Source organism: Papaver somniferum, chromosome 4, assembly GCF_003573695.1.
Source record: "Papaver somniferum cultivar HN1 chromosome 4, ASM357369v1, whole genome shotgun sequence".
NCBI classification, from domain to species: Eukaryota; Viridiplantae; Streptophyta; class Magnoliopsida; order Ranunculales; family Papaveraceae; genus Papaver; species Papaver somniferum.
The window spans coordinates 21,420,785-21,439,276 of NC_039361.1; the positions used below are offsets into that span (position 1 = coordinate 21,420,785).

Here is an 18,492-nt window from a genome sequence, read left to right on the forward strand (position 1 = left end):
GATAGTGCTAATCAGATTAGCGTAAAACGTTATTGGGAATAGCGCACTAGAAGACGAGAAACGCTAATCAGAATAGCGCTCAACGCTAATCAGAATATCACAAAACGCTATTCAGAATAACACAAAGCGTTATTCAGAATAGCGCTTTTTTTTATCCGTAGATTTAAAACGAGCCATTGGAAATCTAATGGCTGAGAAAAAACGCTAATCTTAATAGCGTTTTGTGCTATCCTGAATAGCGTTTTGTGCTATTTTAATTAGTGTTATTCTGATTAGCGCTCAACGCTATTAAGATTAGCGTTTTTGTTGTTCCACCACTACACTTGGGCTTCCATCTACAATTCCAAATATTGAGGTGGCGTGGAAAATGGAAGATGAAACTCTTCCACCATAAGACTTACTCTAATAATGTGTTGAACTACATAAGAGCTTCCACATTTTGTTCACTCTTGAATCTAGTCTGCATGTACATTTTCTGAATCACCAGTTAAGATATTAATGAAAAGATTCTCGCACAATGGTTTGGTTTGGAATGTTTGAGATTATTTCAGGAGAGAGAAAATAGTTGATAGAGGAAAAAATGCGATTATTTTTTCAAATCTAAGATCCTTGATTTCTCCCTACTTTCTCACCCAAATCCTTTGATTCTTTGTGTCTTTTCTTCCTTTTTCTGTAATCTACAAGCATGAGGTAGAAATTTTGATTTTGATTAGAGTTTTGGGAAGTTCTCTTCATCTTTTTCAAAACATGGTAGAGAATACTTGGGTTTTACTGATTTTTCTCCTTTGATTGCTTCTATTGGCAATGAAGGTGCTGGTATTGATATGAGTAACAACAAGCTTGAGATGGTTCTTCAACGGAAAGACGTTGGGGGGTTTGATTCAGTCGGAACAATTGCTGCAACAATTGGGGGTAATTTAAACCCTAATGTTAAAGAGTGGAGAACCCTGTTTCCCTATGCAAAACCTATACCCCCACAGCCTCCAATGAAATTCTTTCCTTCAACTGATTTAAATGGGAAGAGGGTGGTGGATTATGCAGCTGGTGATTTCTCTTCTGGAATCAAAAGATGTGAGGATTATGTAGTTGGTTTTTGTGTGGGTAAAAGACTCTCCTTTCCAGCAGTCAAGGATGCTGCAACTAAGCATTGTAAGCTTAAGAATGAAGTGAGTATCAAACTTCACAGTAATTATGCTTTCACTTTTGAATTTAAGGAAGATGAGGATCGTAAAAAAGTGCTAGAATTAGGTTCGTTCTGTATTTCTAGTTGCCTATTCACTGTGAGACCTTAGTCTAACTTGATTGAATGTTCAATTGCTAGCATTAGAACCCTACCCAATTGGGTATTGATTTACAATGTGCATCTGCACATGTGGGATAATGAAGGCCTTAGCTTAATCTCGAGTTTCCTATGAAAGCCTGTACTTGCAGATGATTATACTTTAAATAGAACAAGATTATCCTATGCTAGAATTTGTATTGAAGTTGATGTATTTTTTTTTTTGTTGCCTGTTATCTTTGTTGTTACCTTGTCTTGGAGTTGGATTTTCCACTCCTTTAGTTTTCTTCTCTTTGTTTTGGTGTGTTTCTGACATCACTTTTAGACTCGTTTAGGCGCCCCCCTGTATTCTTTTTCTCTTTTTAGTTACTGAAATCAACCTTTTAAGTCAAAAAAAAAAAAAAATTCTCGCTGCAGGTTGGTTCTTGTAAAACCGTATCAGAGTACAACTTATCATTTTTTCTTGAAGTGGTCTTTTTCCTTCTGGCATAGGCCAACTGCCGAAATTTTGACCATAAAATAATCAGTGGTTCTAAACATACCGACGGTCTAAACCACACAAAAACGACTTTTTAAAAAGCTCTCACTGTTTCGTTGGTGGGTCTTGGTGGGCCCTGCCGTAGGACAGCAAGGGGCCATTTATGGTGGAGCCCATTGAAAATTTTGTGAGGAGTTGTTTTGCCGTACTCTATTTCGGCGGTTCATATAGACTTTTTGTAAAACAATGTGTTATTTGTATAACACGAATAGTGTGACAATCGTATAAATGTCAGTAGCATTCAGCAAGCCGTGATGATGGTGATTGAATGTCAATTAACGTCATCCAGGTCTCTTTTAAAGTGTAGAGATGAACTAGATTTCAGTACAAAATCCACAAAGTCAATTTAATTCAAGCTTACTCAGTCTGTCGTAAAATCAAGTAAATTAATGAAATTATTCTTCATATAATTACATGATTATTTGAATTTTGTGGGAAAGTAAAACATTTTACCAAGCATACAAAATAAAAAGTGATGAGAATACGAACTACATAATTTGTAGCATAAAAACAGTAGAAATGATCATGTCAATGACAACTTTCTTGCTCTTTGATATGCGTGATGCATCAAAATAGTGTTACTTCTCCATTGCTAAAGTAGAGGCCAGTAGGTCCATCATCAGGTACAAGAGCCAAATTCACAATTCTTTCTGCAGCTTCTGTGGTAGTTGAAACTCCACTGTTGAAGCAAATATCTGTCTTGACCCAACCAGGACATGGACAATTTACACGGAAAGTAGGAAATTGCTTTGCTAGTATCCTTGTATAAGCATTCAAAGAAGCTTTTGAAACTGTATACGCAGGTAGACATGAAGGCCATCCTTTTGATTCTAATATATCCCCCTTGAAATCCTTAACAAACATATCCACACTCTCTTCTTTTAAGCCATCCCCATCACTAAGTATTTCCAAAGCATTTTCATTGGAGACAAACTAAAATCAAAACAAGTGAATACATTTGGTGAGATTTATTAAAGAATGAATCCACAAGATGTAAATAACATGTAAGAATATGTGGTTACAGTAAGTACCTCCAACATTCCCATGGTGGAGGTAACATTAACAATTTTCTGTGAACCAGAGAGTTGAAGTAAAGGAATAAGTGCTCTAGTCACAGATTTGACACCGAAATAATTTTTTTGCACGCATTGCTCTGCTAATTCATAAGTCTCTGTTATCACTTCTTTCAAATTTGGCTTATTTTTATTCTGATCCTCCTGGAACATAATAATACTCAACCATATTATTTAGATACTCTATCATATAGTTGTGAACTTGTAATATTAGGATCTACAACGTGTCTTGGTGGATTCCTATCCCCTTCCCTGAGGATGAATGAGATGGGTCGTGAGTTCGACGCTCACCCACTTGTAATATTAGCAATCTTCTCACTAATATGATATGTCATTATTTACCTCAGGGGCTACCATTGCCTCAAGATCTTGCAACATTACCATAAAACCAGCTTCATCAGTTATTGCTCCAAGAATTCCCGCATTATTCACCTTTTGAAGTATTCAAAACTAGAGTTAAATACAAATAACACACACCACTACTGATTTTGTTTGGCGACTGCACCTAGCCGCATAGTATACATTAAACAAGAACAGTGATTGAATATATTCTTCTTACCAAGATATCTAGTTTTCCAAAATGGCTTTTAATGAATTCAGCCAGAGAAGGAGGAGAAATTGGATTCGTCAAATCAAGTTGATGAAAAACAACATTAGAAAGTCCAAATGAAGTCTTGAGCTTCTCAAGAGCTTCCAAACCCTTAGTTACATCTCTAGATGTTAACATAACTGAAATCCCACTAGATGCTAATTGTCTGCAAATTTCAAACCCAAATCCTTTATTTCCACCGGTAACAACTGCACACCTGAATATATAGATCATAGCAACGTAGATATATAAGAAAACAACTTGCCAAATTTTAGGTTACGCCAACGGTGTAGTCTTGGCCCTTGGGTCATGATGATCTAGATTTTGTTGTCATCAATGGTCACGAAGAAAGTTTTGGTTTACAATGTAAACAGATTTATGAAAATATTTATTCTTTTCTATCATACATGTGATTTTAAGGCAGATGGTAAATTTGAATACAGATTCGAATCATTCCCTCCATTAATTTTTCTCTTTTGAAATACATTCCCTCCATTCTTTGTTCCCTTTTCTTTCGAGTTGTTCGTATTTGGTACTCTTTATAGTATTTCAGTACTTCTATTCATGATATACATTCAGTAATTTTTACTTGTATTTTTAATTTTTATTATTTGATCTACTTAAATCTCACTCCTCTGTTTCTAGAAAAATGATATTTTTATATTTCAGTTTGGTTTATGTTTAGGCAAAAGTGGAAGAACAAAGAAATGTATCCATTTTCTGAAAATGGAGGTAGTGTTAAATCTTCGTATCTCGGACATTTTCAAATCAATCAAACCCGATGTAAAATGTCGTTGAGATGAGTGACTATCAACAATTGCTGGTAACAAATTTAATGGGGCTCAACAGCTCAACATATCTCTAAAATGTCATTGTTATGACTGACTATTAGTAACACAGATAAAAGAGAGAAACATAATTCTTCATTACACAACAAGAGTCCGTACAAAGTAATAAATATACACAGACTCTAACAAGAAAATAACAGTAGCCACACACGTGTGGAGATCACAACCACAGAAACAAATAAAGATTGTGTGCAGCCTATATACATAGAAACAAGAAAGTATTGTGTGCAAATCATATACACAGAAGTGAAAAACTAAATACTCTTGTTACTACCCCCGCAAAATAAAGGGGTGTTAAGACCTTCAGTTTTGATTTGAGAAACTCAAAACGTGGTGCTGCAAGACCTTTGGTGAATATGTCAGCTGTCTACTCCAGTGTTGACAGATATATAACTTGCAGAGATTTAGACGGAACCAACTCTCGAACAAAATGAAAGTCCAATGCCAAATGTTTCATTCTGCTGTGAAAAATAGGATTTGAAGCTAGAGATATTGAACTTTTATTATCACAAGCAATAGTAGGTGAAGTTGGCAGAAATATATCTAAATCTTTAAGAAGATTACATAACCAAAAAACTTCAGCTGCTGTTGAAGCCAAAGATCTGTATTCAGCTTCAGTGCTGGATCTTGAAATAGTGGTCTGCTTTTTAGCTGACCAACTAACTGGTTATCTCCAAAGAATATACAGTAACCACTTGTTGATTTTCTATCATCAGGATTACCTGCCCAGTCTCCATCAGAGTAACCTTGAAGAGCAGTGAAACCTTTTGTAAATAGAAGTCCATGATCTAAAGTACCTTTGACAAATCTCAGTACTCTTTTAGCAGTTGTGAGATGTACAGAAGTTGGTGTCTGCATAAACTGACAGAGTTGATTAACTGCAAAACACAGCTCAGGCCTTGTCCAAGTTAAGTATTAAAGAGAACCAACTATGGATCTTTATTCTGTAGGATTTGAAAGAATTTCACCATCAGTTGCACTCAGCCTTTGTGAGCTAGAATAAGGAGTAAAGCATGGTTTAATACCTACCAAATTTGTCTTACCTAGTAAGTCAAGAGCATACTTGGTCTGACTTAGAAAAGACCTTTGTTGTTTCTCTTAACTTCAAGTCCCAAAAAATAATGAAGAGCTCCTAGATCTTTTACTGGAAACTTGGTGCAAAGATAAGCAATGATAGAATCACAATGTGGAGTATTATTCCCTGTTATGATTATGTCATCCACATACACTAAGATGATTGTGAGCTTAGATCTAAGTTTCTGAACAAACAAAGAAGAATCTGCTTGAGAAGGTATAAAATCAATTGCAACTAGAGCATCCATGAGCTTTTCATACCAAGCTCTAGGAGATTGTTTAATACCATATAAAGATTTATGTAATCTGCATACACAATCAGGATGTTCTTTATCTTCAAAACCAGGAGGTTGTTTCATGTAGAATTCTTCTTTTAAATCTCCATGTAGAAAAGCATTACTCACATCTAATTGTTTGATATTCCAATTAAAATTAACAGCTAGAGAAAGAACAAGTTTGATAGTTGCAGGTTTGATAACAGGGCTAAAAGTCTCAGTAAAATCAAAACCTTCAACTTGGTTATATCCTTTTGCTACTAGTCTAGCTTTATGTCTCTCTATAGTACCATCTGGTTTGTACTTTATCTTAAATACCCATTTACATCCTACCACATTTTGAGTATGATCAGGTGGTACTTTTGACCAAGTGCCAACATCTTGTAAAGCTGTATTTTCTGTCTACATAGCCTTTAGCCAAACTGGAATTTTAGCAGCTTGAGTGTAACATGTAGGAGTAATGTGATTAAAGTGAGATATATGAGAGGCATATAATGCATATTTGGTAGAAAAGAATACCTTTAGTTTGAAAGTACCAACCTTTGCCCTTGTAGTCATTTGATGAGTATTCATGGTGTTTCTATGAGAAGTACCAGAAGTAGATATTGTTGTTGTAGCTGAATTATCAGAAGTAGATGTTGATGTTGTAGTTGATATACCATAAGTATGTACTGAAGTATCAGAGGTGATGCAATTATCACTTAGTGCACAAATATCTGTAATATCTAGAGAAGTATCTAAAGTAGTAGAAGTACTTGGAAAATCTAAAAGTACTGAAGAAGTAGAAGTACTTTGAGTAGAAAGAGTCTTATAAGGAAAATTTTCTTCATGAAAATCAACATGCCTGGATATAAACACTTTACCAGTAGAAGGATCTTAACACCTGTAACCCTTGTGTTGTGAACTATACCCAAGAAACACACATTGTACACTTCTAGGTTGCAATTTGTTGTTAGTGTAAAGTTTCAACCAAGGAAAACATAAACATCCAAAAGTCTTGAGAAAGAAGTAATCTGGTGCTTTGTTAAAAAGAGACTGAAAAGGAGTTGAAAAAGATAATGAATTTGCTGGTAATCTGTTTATGATGTAATTTGCAGTAGACAAAGCATCAAACCAAAACTCAAAAGGCAAAGCAACTTGATATAAGAAAGTTCTAGTAATTTCTAAAAGATGCTTATGTTTTGATTCTGCCACACCATTTTGTTCAGATGTGCGTGGACATGAAATTTCATGAGATATACCACTGTTAACTAACACCTTCTTGAGAGTAGCATTGACAAATTCTCCTCCTCCATCAGTTCTTATAACTTTGATGTGTAAGTTCAACTGATTTTCTATATAGACTTTAAAGTTATCAAAGGTAGTCTTGAAATCAGATTTAAGAGTCAAAGGATAAACCCAGCAAAATTTTGTGAAATCATCAATTATATTGACATAATATCTGAATCCATTTACAGAAAGTACCGGTGCAGGTCCCCATACATCCATGTGAAGTAATTGTAAAGGAGCTGTAGTTACAGACATTGACATACTAAAGGGTTGCTTATGACTTCTACATACTTGTCACTCAGTACAAGTAAGACATTTTTCTTAAATGTTAAGTATCCTAGCTAACCTACTAAGAGATTGAAAAGATGGGTGAGCTAATCTTCTATGCCAGATTGTTGAAGAAGCTTTAGTACATGAGAAAGTTGATGAATTGACTGGAGAAGTAATGTTGCCTTGAAGAGGATAAAGTTCATTCTTACTAGGACCTTGAAAAGAATCTGTCCTGACCTCACATCCTTAACATAAAGTCATTTGAAGTGAAAGTCAGAGAACAATTGTTATCTCTAGTAAATTTATGAACTGAAATTAAATTTTGTGAAGCTAAAGGAGCATGAAGTATTTCTTTGAGAGTAAAACTGTTATTAGGTATTTGCACTAAAGAAGAACCAGTTTTAAGAATTTTCATACCTTCAACATTTGCAGTAGTAACTGATTCACTGCCTCCATAAGAAGAAGTAGAAGCAATGTTAGAAGCATCAACAGTCAAATGGTTTGTTGCCCCTGAATCAACATACCAAGGATTTTGCCCCATAATATTTGCAGAAGCAAGCATAGCTTGTAGGTTTCTTGGAGGATTTCCCCCTTGATATGAGAAATTCATTATATTCCAACATTCATCAGCAGCATGACCATATTTATGACAAATTTGACAGGTTGGTCTTTCACCAGAAGAAATATTTGTAGATCCAAAAGAAACAGGTTTTGATACAGAAGTAGGGTAAGAAGCATTTGTTGTTGTTGGAGAAGGTAGAATACCAGCACCTCTACTAAAACCTCTACCAGAATATGAATTATGACCCCCCCCCCCCCTATGAAAACCTCTAGAAGTCCATCTACCATTGTTATTACCAGAAGCATAGAATGCTCTATTAGTTGATTCAAGAGAGGAACGTTGCAATTTTACTGTTAATAACCATCTCTTCACTAAGAAACAAATTGTGTAATTCAAGACTAGACACAGGTGGAGTTCTCATTCTTACAAATGTAGCAAAAGAATGATAATTAGCATTCAAACCACCTAAAGTAACAACTACAATTTCATCATCAGATATTACAGATCCCGTAGCAACTAATTGATCAGTAATAGTCTTAATCTCGCTAGTGTAGGCAGCAATAGTAGAATTTCCTTTCTTGATATTCATAAGCTTTGTTCTTAATTGTATAGAATGAGTAGGAGAAATTCGAGCAAAGCGATCAGAGATACCTTTCCAAAGCTTGTAGGATGATGTAGCAGTAGCAAAATAGGAGATAACAGTATCAGAAATTGTAGATGTAATCCACATCATAATCGTAGCATCCTCATCCATCCAATCTGTGTATAAAGGATTTTCCACTCCATTATTTGCATTAGTGCGAGTTGTATATTGCAGTGGACATTCAGAAGAACCATCAAGGTATTTCATTAGCTTGAATTTACGAATCACAGGTAGCATCAAAGATTTCCAGATAAGAAAGTTATCATCTTTCAGTTTTAACTGAACAATACTAGTTAATTGATTAAAAGGAACTTTAGAAATCGAATGAGCTGTTGGATTTTCCATTAAAGAGATCAAAGAATTTCAACAAAGAATCAAGAAAATATCAAGATGAAATATGTAGAAAAAGTAGATCTAGAAAAAATCAGAAAGAATTGAATGTTTGTGATGAAAAGAAACTAGAATTTGAGATAAGGGAGGAAAAAGGATGAAGATGAAGATTGAAAGAGAAGAAGAAGATCAGAATCGAGCAGAAGAATGGAAGATTAGATCGTTTTGGTGTCTGATACCATAGTAACACAGATAAAAGAGAGAAACCGAATTCTTCATTACACAACAAGAGTCCGTACAAAGTAATAAGTACACACAGACTCTGATAAGAAAATAACAGTAGCCACATCCGTGTGGAGATCACAACCACAAAAATAAATAAAGATTGTGTAGAGACTATATACACAGAAACAAGAAAGTACTATGTGCAGATCATATACACAGCGAAAAATTAAATACTCTTGTTACTTAACTATAACCTTATTCAATCATCTTTAAAACAGAAGGAAGGGAATAACACAAAATCGTAACAAGAAGAAAAGAAAATTGCTTCCCTGGAAAACATAGCGCGCAGCAAACATGGCAGCTTTTCTAAACATTGCCCGGGTACATATTGATTACACCTAGCTGGTATGGGTCCATATAAATAAGAATAATTGTGTGTTGAAAGATGCATGAGTAATAAATAATACGAGACCCTATCACCTATAGCCTTTATTGCTGGCTCTTCACCTCCAGCAGCTCTTTTCTTGAAAGTCGCCATATAAATAACCTTGCGTATTAGACAGTGATCCATACAGTTAAGTGCATGCATGGTACTCACTGACCAATATCAGACCTAGCTAGCAGCTGCATTCCTTCCCTTCCATAATAAGTCACATGCTCTCGACATGCACTGTATGCATTCCTCCCTGTACGGGTAAATGATGTCCCAAACTTGATGATTATACTGCCTGCTCTGATCTCTCTATCTCACTCGGTTTCCCAATTTCAAAATCTCAATTTCCAATGGCTCCCATTTACACCACCTTCCATAGTGCGGTTTACCACACCGAACTGTTAGAATACGGGCATCCAACTCAAAATCAATTGTCAATGAGTGGAGTGGCCCATAGAGTTATACACCACCTTCCATAGTGCGGTTTACCACACCGAACTGTTAGAATACGGGCATCCAACTCAAAATCAATTGGCAATGAGTGGAGTGGCCCATAGAGTTATAAACCGTAGGATCTTAGAAATCCAGACAATGTGGGACTAATAGTCTCAACACGCCCTCTCACATGTAGCCTCGGTGGGTCTAACAAGTGGACAATTAAATTGGGTGACGCAGAGTAAAGGCGCGGTCTAATGACTCGTCGCAAATAGCCTGCTCTGATACCATGTTAGAATATCGGCATCCAACTCAAAACCAATTGGCAATGAGTGGAGTGGCCCATAGAGTTATAAACCGTAGGATTTTAGAAACCCAGAAAATGTGGGACTAATAATCTCAACACGCCTTTACTCTGCGTCACCTGATTTATTGTCCACGTGTTAGATCCAACGAGGCTAGGGGACGTGTTGAGATTATTAGTCCCCCACACCCACCCCCCATTTGTATTCTCTCACGGTCTCATCCCTGAACATGTATATAAAACCCACCATTGCTCTTTTTCTCTCTAAGCTACGTACCACTGCAACCCTCTCAATTCATCATGAAACCCTCCTCCTACTCATTCACATCAATCCAAATCCTTCAGTTTTCCTTCCTAACTCTCTTAACAGCCCTTCTCGTGTTTCACTTCCTCTTATCCAACACTCCCTTCACCTACATCCTCACCATCTTCCTACAAAACATCCACCTCTCTGTAACATGCGCCTGCTGCACACTCATATCTCTATATTTCTTCATCTCTAACCGTCCATCTCCCATTTTCCTCGTCGACTTTTCATGTTACAAACCTGACGTCGACCGGAAATGTTCATTCGAAGTCTGCGAATACTTCTTACGCCGCAGTGCACGTTTCACAAATGAAAGTGAAAATTTCATGCGTGGAATATACAGAAAATCGGGGCTAGGTGATGAGACCTACGTACCTCCTTTCATTTTTAAATGTAACGTTGAATCCACTCTAGACTACGCCGTCCAAGAAGCTGAAGAAGGTATGTTCTCATCCGTTGATTCAATTTTCAGCAAAACTAAACTGGACCCACAGCAGATTGATGTCTTGATTGTGACATCTGGCACTTTTACATCCGTCCCTTCGCTTTCGTCGATGCTGGTCAACCGGTATAATCTCCGTCCGGATATAAAAACGTTTAATCTCTCCGGTATGGGGTGTAGTTCCGGTGTATTGTGTGTTGATTCAGCTGCTAACGTGCTTCGAGGTTGTACAAAATCTAAATACGCATTAGTTGTGATCACCGAGAGTATCTCATTGAATTGGTATTTTGGTGATGACCGTTCCATGCTTGTGACGAATTGTATTTTTCGCGTTGGATGTGCGGCTGCGATTATCACAAATGATCCGAGTCAACGCCGGTTTTCGAAAATGGAACTCGTTAACTCGCTTAGAACTCACCATGGAGCTGATGACTCTGCATATAAGGCAGCTTTTCAAAAGGAAGATGAGTTCGGTAACCTTGGAATATCACTTACTAAAGATCTGATACGCGTAGCTGGTGCGAACTTACGAGACCATATAAGACTACTAGCACCTCGGGTTCTTCCATTGATTCAACTCGCTTTGTATGCTTACTCGGTTATTCAGTCGGTTTTATCTCAGGGTGAGTTGAAACCCATTGTTCCCGATTTTACAACAGCTTTTGATCATATCTGTATACATACGGGAGGGAAAGCAGTGATCGAGCAAGTGAGTAGGGTTTTGAAACTTGGTGAGGAAGTGACTGAGCCGGCAAGAATGAGTTTGCACCGATTCGGGAATACTTCAAGTAGTTTGGTGTTTTATGAGTTGGCTTATTTTGAAGCCAAAGGAAGGGTGAAAAGAGGTGATAAAATGTGGATGTTGGCATTTGGAACTGGTTTCAAAGTGTGTAGTATTGTGTTTAAATCACTTGGAGATTCTCCCAACAACGATGATGAAATCGAAATGGATAATCCATGGAGAGATTGCATCCACAGATACCCAACAAAAACTTGGTGACTAGTAATTTGATTATCGCAGGAAGAGAGACATTGAGAAGCAACTATTACATGGTCAATTTAATTACCATTATTATTAATTTATTTATTATTTTTGGATATTCATGACGCCGAGGAGGTGAAATGATGATTTGTTTGAGGATTCTTATCAAATAATTGGCGACATGAGAAACATTACATTCTGCCATGTTGTCATATAAGATTCTTGTACTCTTGTAACAAATATCACCGTAGTAGTGTACTTATCAGTTTACTAGTTTCAAAAGGATTATGTGCTCAAATATGCACATTATACACATTGAAAGCTAGTCGCACCATGCCATGTACTATTGTTGCCTCTTGTGCTTGGTCTGATTATAATTAAGAAAAAAAAAAAAAGTGGTTCATTCTTTTTGTTGATTCTGTAAACAGTCATCATCAGAATGGAACCGATCTGACAAATGGTGGCAGTTTTCATTATCAGGATGCTGCTATAAATTCTCACATATCAAACCCAGTAACGGCAGTTCATTCAAATGGTCCCAAGCAGAACAAATCTACGTTTGACACCAGTGAAGTACAAATCCTGAAGGACCTTATTTTTTCTTTCCTGGCCACTTTACTCATGCATGGTTAAGGTGAAATTTACTCTTCTCATTACAACAGTTGAAGTACACTTAAACTTGTTTAGATGTACAGTACGAGCGGCTTTATTATTATCTAACACCGGTTATAGGTTACCATTACCAAGTACACAAAGTAAAAACTGATGAGAACAAAAATTACATGATCCGTAAAAAGATAATATGACAGCTTTCTTGCTCTGTGGTATGCCTGATGCATCAAAATGAAGTTATTTTTCCATGGCTAAAAAAGAGACCAGAAGGACCATCATCAGGTATAAAAGCCAAATTCACAACTCTTTCTGCACCTTCTGTGGTAGTTAAAACTCCACTATGGTAGCAAATATCCGTCTTGACCCAACCAGGACATACGCAATTTATGCGAAAACTAGGAAATTGTTTTGCTAGTATCCTCGTATAAGCATTCAAAGATGCTTTTGAAACTGTATATGCAGGTAGACATGAAGGCCATCCTTTTGATTCTAATAAACCCCCCTTGAAATCCTTAAGAAACATGTTCACCATCTCGTCCACACTCTCTTCTTTTAAGCCATCCCCGTCACTAAGTATTTCCAAAGCATTTTCATTGGAGACAAACTAAAATCAAAACAAGGGAATGCATTTGGTGAGATATGTATATACAAGAATTAGACCGTAACTGCCTAGTCCGGCCAAAGGGTTGGTCAGTCAAGATTGGGAACTCAGCTTCTAAGGATATTATCAGTTTAGCACTAAGGTAATGTCTTAACCATATATGGCTCCAGATATAAATAATGGTTATAGTAAGTACCTGTAGCATTCCAATGGTGGAGGTAACATTAACAATTCTCGGTGAACTAGAGAGTTGAAGTAAAGAAATAAGTGCTTTGGTCACTGATTTCACACCGTAATAATTTGTTTGCACGCATTCTTCTGCCAATTCATAAGTCTCGTTTATCACTTGTTTCAAATTTGGCTTCTCTTTGATCTGGTCCTCCTGCAACAGTATAATAGTAATCAAAATCTTATAAATCTAGGCATTAGGAATCACTATGTATCCCGGTATATTTTCCCTACAAGAAAATATGTTACCCCAATCCAAACTTTTAACCCCTCAATTCACATCGGATTGCCAACTAACATATGTTGTTTGATTCTCACTAATAAGATGATTACCCCAAGAGCTACCGTTGCCTCAAGAGCTTGCAAAGTTGCCGTGAATCCAGCAGCATCAGTTATTGCTCCAAGAATTCCAGCATTATTCACCTTTTCAAAACTATACTAGTTAAATTGAAATTCAGATTAAAGCCCAATCTTTGTTAATGACTTCTATAGATTATAAGCATTGTAGTAGATCAACAAACCCATTGCACTTGGACATCTAGTATATATGAAGAAGAAATTAAGTGATTGAATTATTCATACCAAAATATCCAGTTTCCCAAAATGGCTTCGAATGAAATCAACTAATGAATGAAGAGTAACTGGATTCATCACATCAAGTTGATGAAAAATAACATTAGAAAGTCCATATGAATTCTTGAGCTTTTCAACAGCTTCTAATCCTTTGGTTACATCTCTAGCAGTCAACACAACTGAAATCCCTTTAGTAGCTAATTGTTTACAAATTTCAAATCCGATTCCCTTATTTCCACCGGTAACAACTGCACACCTGAAAATAAAGATCATGCCAACACAAATATAACAACACACAATTGCATACTAATTCAGATGTTGAGATTACATTTTTCCAGTATATTACCTGATTTTTGTTTCAGTAACTGAGTTCATTTCTGCAATCCTGTTTGTTAGAGTGTTGCTATATGATAAGAATCGTATCTTGTTTATTGCTAGACTAGACTAGATGATAAAATGCGTAAAATAATTAGTGAAAGTTCCAAGAAAGTTTTTATCAAGAAAATACATTGAAAGTTGACAAGTTAAAGTTCGAAAGTTTGACTTGACTGATGCTATATTAATACTATTATTAGTGTTTTGAACTTCGATTTATTTTTTTTCGAACAAAGGGGATATTTCAATAAAGGAAAGATCTGGAGAGCAACGTTACAAGACTCTAAAAGTAAACCAGTTGCCGTAACGGCGACCCATAAACCGACAAGCTTCTACTAAATATTAATTGGAAATCCATACTATTGGAAATCCCCAAAGCAAATCATAAGGGATAACTAGCATCCATATTGGAGATTACTAAAGAAGCCAAACCGATATACAAGAAACCGACTCTGATAACAGATTCCACTGAAGAAGTGGAGACAACAAAACAGTTTACAAACACCAGAACAAACTAACAACACGCCTATACAAGGCCAACTTATAAACAAACTGAAACAGACAAGGCCTATACAAGGCAGGCCAAAGCCCAAACCCGAGAGAAATAGACCCGCCCGGAAACTGGCACTCAACAACCCGAACCTGACACCAGCTTCACCGGAATATCTCAAGGAACAACACCAACAACATCACCCGATCGCCGAGAGAAGCAAGTCTTCCACCACCAAATCAAGGAAATCCAACAGCAGCACCACTAGTAGTTATGACCACCACCAGAAGTTAGGGTCACCATCGGAGCCAGAAGAGGGAAGGAAGAACACCTGTTTGTGCAAAGTAACCACAATTCACAACTTTGAAAAACAACAACACCATCAACACCTCTGGGATGATGAAGATTCAATAAAGGGCAGACATGGAAACAAATCAACACCCAAATTCCTTCCCACAGAAGATCACATGAAATAATCGATCACCAAAAACAGCCCCAATAAACATCATCAATTGACCTAATCAGAATAGATCAAAGAGATGGAACCACCATCGATTGAAATCATGGAAGAAAAAGAAGAGAAACAGGCTAATTAAACAAGATATACATAAGTTTCATACTTGATTTGGTCCCAAAGAACCCCATCAAGTAGAAAACGGGAGAACAGGGAAGGGTGTATTTTGTGTCGCAGAGGATAAGAAAGAAAGGAGAGACAGGAACTCTAAAAGTTGGAATTTTCGAGGGGTCAGGAGATAGTTTTGAATTTAGATTAGTCCTGTTGAGGTCATCACTTACGGACTCTTTGTAGTTTGTGGCTAAAATGTACTTCCTGGTCGAAAGAAAGATCTGTTTCTTTCGAAAATTTCGTCAATCAAATCAATTGTGATTCGTGAAGGAGTGATGCTATGTTGACCGGGTTGTATCCAAAAAACATTCGGTGAGAGACAGCTCCATGGGTCCCATTGGAGAACTGAAGAGAGGTGGGCATTACTCACCATGGGTCTCACTGAAGTTGTCTCTAGCGGGAAATCCCACGGGATTTCAGCCCCGGTAGATGTAACATTATTGTTCGTGAATACTATAAAATCACATTTTAAAGTTTTTTTTCCCATGAAGGAGGCAAGCCTCAAATGCATTAATCATATCAATTCCGATTCACGGTCAAGAGTGATTAAAGGACTGACTCGATCTCCAACTATTACAACAAATCCATAATTTTCAGACAAACAATAAGAACATTCACAACATTTTAAACCATAATTCCGAGATCTAATATGAAAAGAGATTCCTATCATTCCTAATCGATTCCAAGGTATCGCAACAAGTTTAAATAGTCTTGGTTGGATCAACAGTAACATATCCAAACCATATAATAAAACTATAAACAATATAGATGTTAGGATCCAAAGATCCAACCATTTCTCAAGGGTTTTTTCAAAGTCACAGTAGAAAGGTGACAAAGGTGCACTAGAATCCATAGATTCATCATTTTGTCAGTGACTTTTTCATAGTAGCAGTAACACAGGTAACGAGTATAATGGGTTATCATTTGGAATCGGTATGGATGAGTTTGGGTCTTCTTCAAAATCGGTCTTGGTGTCTTTGGTTGCTTTGTAACTGCTTGTGTCTGGGTCTTTAGAACTGTTTCTGATGTTGGAGTGAGAATCGGCACCAGAATCATAATCTTTCCGATGATGCTACTAAAAGTATCTATGTTGCTGATGATACCTGAAAGTTGGTTGAAGTCTTCAACTGTTGAAGATGACAAAACCTCCTTTGGAAGAGAATCTCTTGTACTGTTGTGAGTTGGATCGAAATATCACCAAGAACTTAAAAAAGAGCTTGATTAAAATCCTAACCCTTGACTATAAATCAATTTAATCAACAAACAAAATAAGATCTACAATTTTTGAACATGAGATGAGGTTAGAGAAATAAGAGATGTGAATCAATACAAGGACAAATACCGAACTTAAACTAAAACACCAGACCAAATCTAATTATAGAGAAACAAAATTAGTTGTTGTTCAATCAGGAACTCAACCAACTCAGAACACTCAAAGAAGAAAAAAAGGATAAAATCAAGAACAAAGAAGCGATTACAAGAAGTAGTTCATTGGGTAAGATTTTTGTTGCTCAGATTTACTCCGAGGAGTAAATCTGAGCAGGAGAAATCTATGAGCGGCTAGGGTTTCAGAAGTTTTGGGGAAAAAATGGTTTGGAGAGTGAATAGAGAGAAAAAAATATTTTCTAGAAACAAAATTGGATTGTCACATTTTAAAGTTCATTGTGTTTTACTGTTTTGTTTGCAACTTTGTTTACTTTAGACACCCATCTTGGGTTTATCATGAGTCGCATATGTAGATCTTGGACTACAAGGGAAAATCCAAGATCACATTGGTTCTAGATTTTGGGTTTGGAATCTCCTAAAGAAAATTTGGCTTATGGATAAATTTTTGAATTGCGACAGATATTTCGATCACTACCGTAGTTTCGGTCACTGGGAAAATTACGGGTTTCACAAGATATTTTGATCGACGAGAGGTAGATTCTAACTTCTGTGTTATGACATATAAGTGAACTTCGCCTCGTACTGATAAATTTTTCCGCCTCGTAGTGATAAATTTTGAGTTGTGGAGTAGATTTTATGTTGGAATTTTTTAATAAAAATATGATATAGTGTGCCCACTCACTTATGCCTTTTTAACATATAGTGTCTTATCCTAAGGGATGTAACTCTCATGAAAGGATGTGACTCTTGGCGAAAGTGTTAGAGCACTAACCGATCGAACTCGCAAGTGTTGCTATCTCAAGCTTGTTTGTCAAGTTCAGTTGTCAAAACTATAAGTCTTGATTTCTAGTCTACTTATAGCTATGTCTCGGATTAGGATAGAATGTGTAGTTGAGCTTTAGACTTCACGGCGTTCATCGATTGAAGACGAAAAACTACTAAGGGGAGCTTGTGGAACTTTATCAACAAAAGGTATGTGGAGACTTGAACTCATCTATCACTCAGAAGTTTATTTTTATTCTATCTCCTATTGAGACAAAAGTCGTATGGCTATATAGACTTTACTTTATACAGATTGGATATTTCGATTTGAGTTTAACTCGCTTACATATTTCTCGAAATATGTGTTGGTAAGCTTTCACTTTAACCAAGTTCATCTTTTATTCTTGACGAAAGTCAAAAGATGATCATGTGAAAATCGCCTGGTAACATCTTACATGATTTGTGTGACACAGTCATTTGATGTAGACTAGGAATGTTTCGTATTGATCATTTGATCACTTGAAAATTTCTTTGAAGCTAATAGTTTGTGTGAGACAGCTATTCTCTTCTTATAAGAATGTTTCAATGATTAAAATGGGAGTTTAGAACAACTAAACTTTGATTGGATATAGCACAATATGCGTACTTGTATGCTAACTGTTGCACGTGTATTCCAAGTACGGGAATTTAGTATGTATACCCCTATGCGTATTGATTCAACAATTGAAGTCCGAGAACTATAATATGCATACCCGTATACATACTGATTAAACTGAGTTCGGTCATGAACGATAGTATGCGTACCAGTTTGCATACTGGCTAACAAGACCAAGTCCGGGAATTTAGGTATGCGTACCCACGCATACCTGAGTGGGTTACGTTCTAAAATTGGTTATGTATGTTTACATATTCATGAACGAGTACATTTTACATAATAAGGAACGCAATCTTCGCAAACGGTG

At 36.5% G+C, this 18,492-nt stretch overlaps 3 protein-coding genes across 3 annotated transcripts; 2 read left to right on the plus strand and 1 right to left on the minus strand.

Moving 5' to 3' along the window:
* The first annotated feature begins 468 nt into the window (after positions 1-468).
* LOC113274907 lies at positions 469-1,500 on the plus strand. Its single transcript, XM_026524324.1, has 2 exons — positions 469-690; positions 811-1,500. The coding sequence occupies exon 2, from the start codon at positions 825-827 to the stop codon at positions 1,290-1,292; it is 468 nt and encodes a 155-aa protein (XP_026380109.1). The 5' UTR covers positions 469-690; positions 811-824; the 3' UTR covers positions 1,293-1,500.
* Positions 1,501-10,447: 8,947 nt separating this feature from the next.
* LOC113272151 (3-ketoacyl-CoA synthase 1-like) lies at positions 10,448-11,896 on the plus strand. Its single transcript, XM_026522044.1, has one exon. It carries the CDS (start codon positions 10,448-10,450, stop codon positions 11,894-11,896), a length of 1,449 nt encoding a protein of 482 aa, XP_026377829.1.
* A 611-nt stretch (positions 11,897-12,507) lies between these two features.
* Positions 12,508-15,568, minus strand: LOC113274908 (salutaridine reductase-like). The gene is made up of 5 exons (XM_026524327.1): positions 14,239-15,568; positions 13,902-14,148; positions 13,653-13,742; positions 13,288-13,473; positions 12,508-13,094 (listed from the first exon to the last, which is right to left on the minus strand). The coding sequence occupies exons 1-5, from the start codon at positions 14,265-14,267 to the stop codon at positions 12,717-12,719; spliced, it is 930 nt and encodes a 309-aa protein (XP_026380112.1). The 5' UTR covers positions 14,268-15,568; the 3' UTR covers positions 12,508-12,716.
* Positions 15,569-18,492: the final 2,924 nt, after the last annotated feature.

Coding starts and splice junctions, on each gene's coding strand:
- LOC113274907 (XM_026524324.1), top strand. CDS start 825: ATGAGTAACAACAAGCTTGAGATGGTTCTTCAACGGAAAGACGTTGGG.
- LOC113274908 (XM_026524327.1), bottom strand. CDS start 14,267: ATGAACTCAGTTACTGAAACAAAAATCAG. Junction 14,149..14,238: donor GTTACTGAAACAAAAATCAG/GTAATATACTGG, acceptor CTTTATTTTCAG/GTGTGCAGTTGTTACCGGTG. Junction 13,474..13,652: donor AGGCAACGGTAGCTCTTGGG/GTAATCATCTTA, acceptor ATACTGTTGCAG/GAGGACCAGATCAAAGAGAA.
- LOC113272151 (XM_026522044.1), top strand. CDS start 10,448: ATGAAACCCTCCTCCTACTCATTCACATCAATCCAAATCCTTCAGTTT.